Source organism: Nymphalis io, chromosome 28 (assembly GCF_905147045.1).
Source record: "Nymphalis io chromosome 28, ilAglIoxx1.1, whole genome shotgun sequence".
NCBI lineage: Eukaryota > Metazoa > Arthropoda > Insecta > Lepidoptera > Nymphalidae > Nymphalis > Nymphalis io.
The window spans coordinates 1,569,961-1,583,264 of record NC_065915.1 but is presented as its reverse complement, the minus strand read 5'-3'; the positions used below and the strand labels follow the sequence as shown (position 1 = coordinate 1,583,264).

Genomic DNA, 13,304 nt, shown 5'->3' with positions numbered 1-13,304 from the left:
GCTGCCATCTGCTCTTTTAAGTTTTCCCAGAAAATTCCCATTTGATTTTCCATTTTTAGGTTAAATTTCTTATTTAGGTGGCAATAATAGGATTTACGTTGGCAACCCTGATTTATAGTTGTCAATGTATAGATGGTATTATCGGTATTATGATGGCAACTCTAATACTCTATGGTGTAGTGGTTAACTTTGTTAGGTTGGTACCCTTGATTGTCGTTGTGGAGAATGGTATTACCTACCCTCTTTGATTAGCGTAAATATTTGATAGTGATCACAGCACTTTTTCACTGCACTCTTCTAGTAGTTTTATTACTAATAATTATTGGCCGACTTTGTTTCTTTAACACTATTTTTAATGTTATAACTTAATGTGGTTGGTTTTCCCGTACATTTGAAATTAATTTTGTAGTGAGTAGTAACAGAGATGTTTACTTTACACAAGCCGGAACCGGAAAATAGTACAGTACAGTACATAATACAGCAGATTTATTAGCAAATCGTATGGAATATGTACTGGTGGTAGAGCTTTGTGCAAGCTCGTCTGGGTAGGTACCACCCACTCATCAGATATTCTACCGCAAAACACCAGTACTTGGTATTGTTGTTCCGGTTTGAAGCGTGAGCGAGCCAGTGTAATTACAGGCACAAGAGACATACCATCTTAGAAGGTTGGTGGCGCATTGGTGATGTAAGCGATGGTTAACATTTCTTACAATGACAATGTCTATGGGCATTGCTGACCACTTACCATCAGGTGGCCCATGGCTCGTCTGCCTTCCTATTCTATAAAAAAAAATTTAAATATAAGGTTTGTTTATCTTTACTACTCCTACCATTGGAATGTAGTCTACACCTATTATTAAACCATTTCATAAAACAGTATGGTACTAATAAAGGCTCATTAAAAAGAATGATCACAAACTCAAACGACCTTACCATCGATTTGTCTCTTTCTGTCATTAGTAATTTATAATTAGAAAGAAGAAGACAGCATTTTATATACAACCGCTATACATAGTTCATATACATAAACCGCTATACGTTGTAATATAAACCTATGTTCCAAAATTCAGCTTTCTAAACTCATTCGTTTCGGTTTTGCATTCATAGTCAGTTGGTATAGTATTTTATAAGTATCATCATCACCCTTTTCGCGTCCACTGCTGGCCATAGGTCTCTCCAATGGCACGCCACTGAGCTCGATATGATATGAGCTTTATAAGTATAGATTTCGAATTTATAACGTAAGTATGTGATGATTTTTAGTCTTTTGTGTTTTGTCTTGATGAGAATAAAGTTTTTTTAACCCGATATATGTCGTAAGCAGTTGGCTAGTGTTTTATTTTTATTTTATTTATTTTAAGGACCACTAGTAGCTACTACATGTTTTAATGACAAATGTAAAACAATTTAGTGAAAATAGCTAACATGTGAAGCTTTTTAAAGTAGCCACAACAATATGTTTTTTGAAAAGGCCGCCGTGACCGAAATCGGTCAGGAAAACATCGCAATTTTTCTTATATTAGTGTCGTTCTTATTATGTCTACAGATAACCAATATGGTGATTGACAATCGTGATGGTATGGAGGATACCTGCCAGCAGTCCTCACCACACCACGGCATGATGAATACGCACTGTAAGTCATATTTATTTATTGTTCTACATATCATTATATACTTTCAACGCCATCTATTGAACTAGAGAATGAACTATAAAAATAATAATTATAAAAGCTCTTGACCATTAGATCACAATTATTATTAATAAGACACTAGGTAAGTGAATCTTAACCGATGATCGTTGGTTCAAACCCGGGCAAGCACCACTGAATTTTCATGTGCTTAATTTGTGATTATAATTCATCTCGTGCTTGAGACGGTGAAGGAAAACATCGTGATAAAACCTGCATGTGTCTAATTTTATTGAAATTATGTCACGTGTATTCTACCAACCCGCATTGGAGCAGCGTGGTAGAATAAGCTCTAAACCTTCACTTCAAAAAGGGAGAGGAGGCCTTAGCCCAGCAGTGGGACATTAATAGGCTGTTACAGTAGGTAGGTAGGCCTTATCTCGATATATATCTTTGGGCCAGTTTTTGCACTACAACTGTTTTTGCCTGTACATTTAGTTCTTGCCTAGCGAGGCGCCCGTGTTAAGGCTGTTACCGTAGACGCCACCAACTCCGTACGTCGACCACAAATATTTAATGTAGACCACAGAGTTCAATAATAAAAAAATAAGTAAATATAAATATTAATTATATACTTAGACGACTCATACTTACACACCATTCATTTGCAGTGCGATTCTATAAAAACACTTCATTACTCACCCTCGAAATGTTGACAATTGACTTATGGCGTTATGCTATTTTGATGCGTGTGTTCTTGTTATGTTATTATTACGGTCAATGTCGCATCTCACTTTCGGAAATTTCACGACCGTTTTCTGCGATGAGTTTCGAGTTTCTTCTTACAGAATATCCTTACTGTAAACATTATCAATCGATTCGGTTACAACTCAGTATGCACTTTTTTGTATCAGAAACATTTAATTTTCAAACGATATATTAGAAACGTGGCCATATAAAAATAAATTTTTTGATGTGAAAATTTCGTAGCGTTTAGCGTTAGCGTTTCGTATAACGTTGCTGTACACGGTAGGAACTAACTGAGAGCTCCAGCGTCAGATGACATCAGCGTTAGATATCAAGCGTCAGGTGACGTCAGCGTTAGATTTGTTATTGTTTGTGCGTTAATGTGTGTGTCAGCTCGGTACATGAACTCAAATATTTACACGACAATTCTCATAAGTATCGTGACACTCACTATTTTTTTTTATCTTAGCGACCAAAAAAAGTATTATTTCAAAAATAAAGAATACGATTCGTGTTTTCGCTTTTTCTGTTTTCTCTTTTATGATCTATTAAATTTTGGCTGTAAGATGATTTCTTTTGTCAAACAAATAAATATAATAACATTAAAAAGCCCTCGTTTATCCTCATTTAGTAATTTGTCTGTAATGATTTTGATTATTTATTTATTTATTTAATACTGTTTGCACAAAATATAAATAACATAAGAGTAATGGGAAACAATCAAACAACATGTCTGTTTGTCCACAGTCTGGGTTTAATCATCTATATAATCAGTATCAGTATCAGTTGTCTGGTTTCCATAGTACGAGCTCTGCTTAGTTTGGGATCAGATGGCCGCTTGTGAATAATGTCCCAGGATACTATTTTTATTATTAAACAACAAACGGTGCGCAAAGGCGGTCTTATCGCTTATAGCGATCTTTCAATTCTATTTATATTTCTTCATAAACATTTTTTAGTATTTATTTTATTCATTTCAACAAAAGTATTGAATATTTCTATTCTTGCCAGCTAAGCTTTGCCAGCTTTTTTGGGTGATGAAATATAAGATAATTCATTGTGCGTGTGTGACTTATTGATTGTTTTATATTCCAGCCAGTCCAGAGAGCATGCAGTGCCAATCAATGTCAGTAGGTGTGATGCCGATGAACGGCTATCACTCGCCAACTAATCAGGAGAATAAAAGTGAGTTCCAATAAAATAATCTCGTCAATTATATCTTATAAACTCACAGTAAAAACCAAGCATATGTATATGAAGAAGTATCACCACTGCTGGGTTAAAGACACCTCCCCTCCCCCTTGAGTTAGACTCGGATTTAGGATCGGATATTGGAATAAGCTATTCCAATACGCTGCTCGAATATATTGAATCGATAATTTTGTGGTAGTTTGTCATCCGAGACATACATGTTTGCTCACGACGTTTTTCCTTCGCCACATAACAAATATAATAAAAAACAAATTAAACGCATTATCCAGTGGTGTGGTGTGTGGTGATTCGGACCGGAGCTCCTGTTAAGATTAATGTTATTGTTTAACTTGAAATTACAACTATATTTGTTTATATAATTATCTATACTAAATATTAGTATATATAATATTATAAAGAGATAAGTATTTATTTTTTGTATGTTTGTTTGTAATGGATAAAGTCAACAATTACTTAACCTATTTTAAAAATTCTTTCACCTAAACGAAGCTACTTTATCAGCGAGTAACATAGGTTATATTTTATTTTTAAAAAGTTAATAATCCTTACGAAATTGTAATTATTTAACCCAAGGTATAAAAAAAATCCTATAATATATCTACTAAGACAGATAATTCAATTTAAGAAGGTAAGGTAAGATAAGTTCCAGGGGACGAAGTCGGGGCGGTCCGCTGGTTGATAATATAAGTTAAGGCTCTAATTAATATAGATTACTCTGTTATTTATTCTCGATGCTTCATTTCATCTTAATACGTAATCCATCTTCGACAGATGCTGGTCTGCTGATGTGTTCTCCAGTCAGCTCTCTGGACGGTTTCCTACATTCGCCCTCCACCCGTCCTGACACCAGCTTCAAGGACGATACCAGGTAATGTGAGCTTAACATCAGCTATCTTTGAACGGGCAGGAACACCAAGAAAAATACCCCTAATGATGTAGCTTAGAACTGACTAATGGAGTTATTGAAAAATATATTATTTCCAGCAGAATTTTATTTTATAAAATAGGAAGGCAGATGGTTAATAGTTACCATCGCCTACCTACCCAGACTGAATTTTACAAAGCCCTACCACCATGTAAAGACAAAGGGCACCAATGATGGTTGATTTCGAACTTATATTTCCTCTAAATACTAGTCTCGACTTCGTAAGCGGAACATACAAAACCACCAATTACCCCCTTAAAGATAAAAATTCCAAAAAAAAACCTTTTTAAAGGAGAGCTTAAACGATTTCATAAATGAATATTATTAAGGAATAACTTATGTTTGTTTGTATTTTTTTTCTTGATTCAAACAAAAACTACTAATCCTATTGCAATGTAACCTTTACGTTATTATAGTTTAAAGTTTCAGGTCAGACATAGGCGGTATAGTATATTAATATGTTGTATATTTAGTAGATACAGCATAATATGCTTTAGTTGAATAGAAAGTCGTCGTCTGTACGTTTTTCAAGCGAATGCTTAAATTATAACAGATTAGTAACAGCCTGTTATCCCACTGCTGGGCTAAGGTCTCCTCTCCCTTTTGAGGAGAAGGTTTGGAGCTTATTCCACCACGCTGCTCCACTACGGGTTGGTAGAATGTACATGAGGCAGAATTTCAATGAAATTAGACACATGCAAATTTCCCCACGATGTTTTCCTTCACCGTCAAGCACGAGATGAATTATATACACAAATTAAGCACATGAAAATTAAGTGGTGCTCGCCCGGGTTTGACCGACAATCATCGGTTAGGATTCACGCGTTTTAGCCAGTAGGCTAACTCGGCTTATAACAGATAGAAAGTATTATATTTAAAAAATAACTAAAAAAAAACGACAACTGTTTTTTTTTTAACTTACTAGCAAATGGCTCATCTGATGGAGCTGGATAAGAAATATTAACCATCAACCAACCAATGTCTTCAGTCTTGGCAATACTAAATATTGTTTTTTGGGACAGAATATGAGTTAAGTGGGGGGGGTACCTTTCTCGACGGGCTTGCATAAAGCCTTACCACCAAGTGAATAATGCTACATACATGCTAATAGTGAAAAAATTTACATGCTAATAGTAGAAATATATAATAAAATATTTTTTCTCTATCTAGAGTAACAATATACTAATTACGTTAATTGTAAAACACAACTCGCTTAACTAAGGAATTAAAACACATATAAGTACGTGAGTCATTGCCGTTCCAATCCGTTAGCAATTGACAAAGGGACAATCAGGTCTGTCTCCGATAATGACCAGGCTGCTGTCCATACTGACCAGAGAGCCGCATCTCACACATCTAGTGATAGACGATGTTATAATTTTCTAGAATTTTCTCTGAATTGGTCGAAATATGTGAAACAAATTATGGAGCAAATCGCACTGCTCTTAATTTATAAAACATAATTGGTATTTTAACTGCGTCTTGGCTATATATTCCAATGGCAGTAGGACTTAAGATAATTATTAAGACTAAATATTAACTTTACGTATTCCATGCGCTTTGACAAAATCTCTGCTGTATTATTCCCTACAAAAAGTTCTCGATTAATATATCTTTATTTATAATACAACTCTATTGCACTTAACTCCTTATATATATACACTTTAATTTTACTTCCAAAATTCCCAAAAACACGTCGCGGACGTTCAAAATGAGATTCTATAACGATTCCACGATGAATGCCACAGATTAATTGAATCTCGACCAGTTGTCTTGTTATTTCAAGGTTAAACTTATTTATTTCATTTTCACTATCCTGCCACTGAAATTGACTATAGTTCTTTGGTTATTGGACTTGTATCGTTTATTTTTTGTTACCAGTTGAAACCGGTTATAACTGGTTTTTTCCGATTAAATCATTATTCAATATCCTGGGACATTATTCACACACAGCCATCTGATCCCAAACTAAGCAGAGCTCGTACTATGGAAACCAGACAACTGATATACTACTTTTCTTTTGTAAATACATACTTAAATAATATAGATAATTAAACCCAGACTCGGGACAAACAGACATGTTCATGAACACAAATGTCTGTCCTGGGTGGGAATCGAACCCGCAACCTTCGGCGTGAACGGAAGTATCTACCAACCTCACTAACCAGCTCGTCATCAAAACAAGATTAAGAAACACCGATGCTTTAATTTTTGTAAACGGTTAAAATTGTTTAGTCACTGTTTCGTACAAATGAATGACTATGCAATAATAGATGTATTTTTTTCTAGATTCGATTTCTTTTCTAGATTTCAATATGTCTTAGCCGCGGCCACGTCCATAGCGACCAAGCAGAACGAGGAGACGCTGACGTATCTGAACCAGGGTCAGCCGTACGAGATCAAGTTGAAGAAGCTTGGTGATCTGTCGCATTACAAGGGGAAGATTTTGAAGGTGGGTTTATTGGTTAATTTTTTTTATTTTGTTTTAAAAAACGTACAACGTTCTACATAGCTAAGGTCAATATTTTAAATAAAAAAATATATGATATAACCGACTAATATTTACGTTTACAGTTGAAGCGATTATCTAAGACAAATTTTATGCAAAATTTAATTTTTTTTTTGTAATACAAGATTTTATGTAACGTTACATAGCCTATAAAACCTTATTTCACTTTTAAAATTATTAAAAAAAACGATTTGTATCCACAGAGTATAATTAAGATCTGCTTCCACGAACGTCGTCTGCAATATGCCGAGAGGGAGCAGATCGCTCAGTGGCACGCCGAGCGTCCCGGCGATAGAATCCTTGAGGTGAGCCTGAGCGTGCTGTGTTGCTAGATAAAAAAAATTGTAAATGCCAAGGTACTCACGTAAATGTATGGGTTAATGACATAATTGATCAATCGAATCGATTGCTTAATAATTAAAGCGCGCACATAATAACCGTAGCAAAACTCTTTTTACGTCACAAATGTTTCACTTTGAAACTTAAGTAGTGACCAAAACGCTGTGTGTCATGACTCTATTTCTACGTTGCCGTTTCATATATCATACACCCGTATGATATATGAAACGGTAAAGTGTTATTTGCACCGTTCAGCGCCTGCTTTGCTGATGAACAAGTTTGACCATGAAGTCTTGAAAAGTAAAATTGTAGTGGATATAAGTTAGGCAGGACAGTGTTGCGTCATACGGTGTGCGTGCGGCAGGTGGACGTGCCGCTGTCGTACGGCGTGCTGCGCGCCGAGCTGCCCGCCAGCCTCAACGCGCTGCACGTGTACTGGGACCCCACCAAGGACGTCGGCGTCTACATCAAGGTGCGCGCCGTCACGGGCTCCTGTCTGATAATTACTATATTTTTTTAAAAGAATATGAGCAATGCCCGTTTTTTTTTTTAGGATTTACTAATATTCCTATTCAACCCTCTAATTAAGTGTAAAGGTTGTATTAGGAGTGGGTATGTTGCCCCCATGAGGTCGGGATTGAAATTGCGATTTCTTTTGTAATCCGCTATATAGAACTCCTCGTATATTTTAATGGATTAGAGGGGATGCAGATGATGATGATTATTGATTCATACAATATTCCAGGTGAACTGCATATCAACGGAGTTCACGGCTAAGAAGCACGGTGGCGAGAAAGGCGTGCCCTTCCGCATACAGATCGAGACCTACCTCGCCGCTGAGGACCAGAACAGGCTGCACGCCGCTGCTTGTCAGATTAAGGTATCCAAATTATTAATTACTTATATCTGTAAAAAAAGCCGAGATGGTCTAGTGGTTAGAACGCGTGAATCTTAACTGACGATCGTGGGTTCAAACCCGGGCAAGCACCACTGAATTTTCATGTGCTTCATTTGTGATTATAATTCATCTCGTGCTTGACGGTGAAGGAAAACATCGTGAGGAAACCTGCATGTGTCTAATTTCATTAAAATTATGGCACATGTGTATTCTACCAACCCGCATTGGAGCAGCGTGGTAGAATATGCTCAAAACCTTCTCCTCAAAGGAGGCCTTAGCCCAGCAGTGGGACATTAACAGGCTGTTACTGTTTATCTGTAAATGTGTCACTGCTGGGCTAAGCTTCTCCTCTTTAAGGATAAGGTTTGGATTTTATTCATATATCACGTCTTCTCCTTAAGGAGATGTCTTTGCCGAGTGCTGGGAAATTGAAGGTCTATTATCCGCAATGCTGCATAGTTAAGATATATGAATGTATAATATGGTGCAGGTGTTCAAGCTGAAGGGCGCCGATCGCAAACACAAGCAGGACAGGGAGAAGGTGCTCCGTCGACCAAGAGCCGACCTCGACAAGTACCAGCCCGGCTGCGACGCGACTGTCCTCACCACCGTGAGTACCACCTGCTTTATACACCCTAAACTATCTTTGACACCCTTACCCAAGGTCGCAGCAGAGAATTTAAATTTATAAAAAAATATCCAGATAATTCAAAGTGAATTTGTCAATAGCTGTCCAACGACGCCCTGATGCCGCCGCCATCGCTGGTGACTACCTCGCCGCCGTACTCGCCGGAGATGTGGTGAGTTTTTAATTCTTACTCAATTTAACATCTGCCTGCTGGAAGAAAACGTTCCTGGAATCTATCTGTTAGACCTTACTAGTTATACACCATACACATTACAACGGCAAGCGGAGTTTATTTGCCGGGAGGGCAAATGACTCTACTCCACCTGATGGTAAGTGGTAGTAGAGTCCAAACGCGACGACGGCCAGTACAGTCGTGAAGAATGTTCTGCACTAGCCGCCTTCGCCTGCCCGCAAGATGCCTCTTCACGCCTCGTTTAAAGGAACCCGGGTTGTAAGAGGAGGGGAACACGTGAGCTGGTAAGGAATTCCATTTTTTGGAAGTGCGACAAAGAAAGGAATTGCCAAATTTCTTTGTGCGGGATTGAATTGATGTCACAGTTAGGGGGTGACATCGAGAGCCAGTAAAGATAAACAAACCTTAAATTAATATTATACATGCGATTTGCCAGTTCTGCTGTATTATGTACTACAAAAAGTTCCTGGTTAATATTTATTTGTTTATTGTACTTGGCGGTAGGGTTTCGTGCAAGCCCCTCTGGGTAGGTCATCAGATATTCTGCCAGAAAACAGCAGTACATAGTATTGCTGTGTTCCGATTGGAATGGTGAGGAAGCCAGTGTACCTACAGGTGCTAGGGATATTACATCATCGCATTGGTAATGTAAGGGATGGTTCATATTTCTTACAGTGCCGCTGTCAATGGCCACTTAACGTCAGGTCCATTTGCCCGTCCAGCTACCTATGACATTAAAACATAACACTATTCCACTTAACCAATATCACAAACCAATTTAATTTTACTTCCGAAATAGCAATAACACCTTCGTGGATATTCAAGAGGCAATTTTTTCGCGAATCACGATTCACTTATAGACCATGAAATAGTAGGTAGACCACTGGTGGTAGGGCTTTGTGAAAGCTCGTCTGGGTAGGTACCACCCACTCATCAGATATTCTACCGCAAAACAGCAATACTTGATATTGTTGTGTTCCGGTTTGAAGGGTGAGTGAGCCAGTGTAATTACAGGCACAAGGGACATAAAATCTTAGTTCCCAAGGTTGGTGGCGCATTGGATATGTAAGCGATGGTTGACATTTCTTACAATGCCAATGTCTAAGAGCGTTGGTGACCACTTACCATCAGGTGGCCCATATGCTCGTCCGCCTTCCTATTCTATAAAAAAAAAAAAAAAGGTTCTCCATTCGACCTGTATGTAATTTCTATGCTCGCGATTTTCTCAAAAAGTACTGATCCGATTTGTATTGGGTTTTCGTTATTAAATGTATTATATAATTCATGAAAGGTTTAAGCGTATAAAATATTAAAAAGTGATCAAAGAAATGAATCATTTAAAAAAAACAATTTGTTTTTGTGTCTATATTATGTAGACAGAGGGTTCCTCCTGACTGGCCCAATAAGCCAGTCTGGGTACGAGCCTCGGGGTTGCCCTCTTCCCAGGCTAATTCCTCACCGGCATGTCATCTTGCCGTGTCACTTATTTTGGCCCGAAGGGCAAGGGTCACAATGACCCAGTGGCTGTCGTCATGTCCAGTGCTTCTACGTTTTTTATGTTATGTATGGTGTATTTTCAATGTGTTCTAATAGATGGCGCTGGACGCTTTCAGATCGCGTTCTATAATTGTTTAATAGCAAATTAGACAAAAATTGTGATTGGATTAAAATAATCCACATAGAGCCGAAAACCAACAGGTCTTTGTTAAAAGAGTACCATACATCGCAAGCCACTATAAAGCTATGCCTATAATTTGAACATGGAAGCCAAATTTTTTTCTTTTTTTTTTCGTAGCATACTTCACAGACTTAATATATTATGTTTATTTTTTCCTCATATTGCACGTTAATTTATCTGTTATTTACCGGATTCCCTATATATGTGGCCACATATATATATATATATATATACATCATCGCACGTAATCTCGATCAATGAAATCGCGTCAGTTCACGACGCGCCGGTTGGCGTAGTCGGTAGATACTTGCCTTTCACGCCGAAGGTTGTGGGTTCGATTCCCACCCAGGACAGATATTTGTGTGCATGAACATGTCTGTTTGTCCTGAGACTGAGTGTAATTATCTATATAAGTATGTATTTACAAAAGAAAAATAGTATATGTAGTATATCAGTTGTCTGGTTTCCATAGTACGAGCTCTGTACAAGCTTAATTTGGGATCAGATGACCGTGTGTGAAAAATGTCCCAGAATATTTATAATTAGAAAGTTGTTAGAATTGTCTATATTCTTTCTGAAATTATTAATTTAAATCGTATAAAGTTTCGTATAAATAATAATAGTTTTTTTTTTTTTTTTTTCTAATGGACAAACAAATCTTTTAATATTAGTTATGAATATGAAAATAAATATTGATTTCCGTTTTATTAAAAATTGCCCAATCTGTAACGTTAAATAGTAGTTCCAATTTTAAACCTTGCTATAGTGATGAGCCTAATTATTTAAAATATTATCGATAATATTTATTAAGTATCGATAATCAATATCGAAATTTTATTAAGTAGTGCAGTTAGTGTTATATAATTTGCAAAATCATATTATACTTGCTATCCCTGATTCGCTAAAAACACTCTTTAATATTCATTTCTTATATTACAAACGCTTTATTGGTGGTAGGATTTTGTGCAAGTCTGGGTAGGTACTACCCACTCATCAGTTATTCTTGTCCCTTCTTCCCTTGTCACTGCACAAGGGACATAACGTCTTAGTTCCCAAGGTTGGTGGCGCATTGGTGATGTAAGCGATGGTTAACATTTCTTACAATGCCAATGTCTATGGGAATACTTACCATTAGGTGGCCCATATTCTCGTCCGCCTACCTACTCCATAAAAAACGGTCTTAAATATATACTATATACTCATATATCTTTTTGCACACGGTTGTCTGTTCATAATTACCTGTCCGTTACCGTCATTATTATTATTATGTATAAATATATATATGACCGATTTCGGCCACGGCGGCCAATCTCAAGAGAGATTAGCCAACTGCGCAGTCTCCTGCGCAGAAGTGTGTGCGCAAACACAAGTGCACACTATTCCCTAACTCTCATAATCCGATGCGACGGAAAGAGTTCAGGCGCAGGACCAACCAGAATCCGTCCTGCTACTGAAAATTATCTGACAGAAAAACCCAATAACCTTATTGGCGCGGCCTGGGAATTGAACCCAGGACCTCCGGGTCTGCGGTCTTACATCAAGCCAGTAGACCAGCGAGGCAGTAATAATAATATATATATATATATATATATATATAGCCCGTTAATCTCTTTATTTTATACATAGTTGCAATAGAAATGGCCTTGAATAATTCTACATACAATGTTTGTGATTATATTGTCGCGAGGTTTTAATTATAGCTGAAGTGGAATCATATTGTGTTTTATAACAAAGTAACATGCAAATATTTACGTACTTCGAGTGTATCGCATACATTGTTGTCGAGTTGAAGTGTTACTGGAATTTACGCCACTTCTACCTTTTCAATACCGCTTTTCATCTACAATGTAACGTAGCTTGAGCCATTGTCAAAGGAGTTTCCATTACATTATATATTTCTTGCTAATTATCTATATGACGTTATTAATAATCTAAAATGGTGGATCTTAGCCGCTTCATTTTTCAAATGTTTATTATGTTTGTTAAGTTTTAATAATTATTTAAAACTGATGTCAAATGATTCGTATGGTTTTACTTATTTGAATAAATCACAAAATTGGTGTCTCCTATATCGTGAAGTCGCGAAATGTTTTTTTTTAAACAGCTCTTATGATAGTTTGTGGTTAGTATTTTATATTTAATTAATGTTTATAATTATAATTTTGTTATTATTTATATGGATACACAAAGGGCAAATGCGACAGGATGGTTTGGTATCCGTTTCTCGGTAAACGGTTCTCGCTTTTTTATGCAAATGGCCACCTAATGGTAAAAAAAAACTAACATCGCTTATATCTTCAATGCGCCACCAACCTTGGGAACTAAGATGTTATGTCCCTTGTGCCTTTATTTACACTGGCTCTCTCACCCTTTCAACCGGAACACAGCAATACTAAACATTGCTGGTTTGCGGTGGAATATCTGAGGACTGAGTGGTACCAATATATTTTACAATACCCAGATAGACTTGCACAAAGCCCTACCACTAAGTAAACGTCTCTTCTTCGCCTCGTCATTGTCATGTGTATTATGAGTAGTTCCATA

General features: G+C 37.0%; 1 protein-coding gene across 7 annotated transcripts in view; it reads left to right on the top strand.

The window, feature by feature from the left end:
* The window catches only part of LOC126779064 (transcription factor CP2-like protein 1), a 64,407-nt gene that overhangs the window by 33,694 nt on the left and 17,409 nt on the right, over positions 1 to 13,304 (top strand). For 3 of the 7 annotated variants that reach the window (XM_050502868.1, XM_050502874.1, XM_050502871.1), the window contains 9 exons: positions 1,550 to 1,637; positions 3,474 to 3,563; positions 4,362 to 4,458; positions 6,805 to 6,967; positions 7,228 to 7,329; positions 7,728 to 7,835; positions 8,109 to 8,243; positions 8,752 to 8,871; positions 8,991 to 9,061. In XM_050502868.1, coding sequence (XP_050358825.1) covers positions 1,550 to 1,637; positions 3,474 to 3,563; positions 4,362 to 4,458; positions 6,805 to 6,967; positions 7,228 to 7,329; positions 7,728 to 7,835; positions 8,109 to 8,243; positions 8,752 to 8,871; positions 8,991 to 9,061 — 974 coding nt within the window. The remainder of the gene's footprint in view (positions 1 to 1,549; positions 1,638 to 3,473; positions 3,564 to 4,361; positions 4,459 to 6,804; positions 6,968 to 7,227; positions 7,330 to 7,727; positions 7,836 to 8,108; positions 8,244 to 8,751; positions 8,872 to 8,990; positions 9,062 to 13,304) is intronic. The other 4 variants (XM_050502869.1, XM_050502873.1, XM_050502872.1 and 1 more) reach the window with 3 other exon arrangements.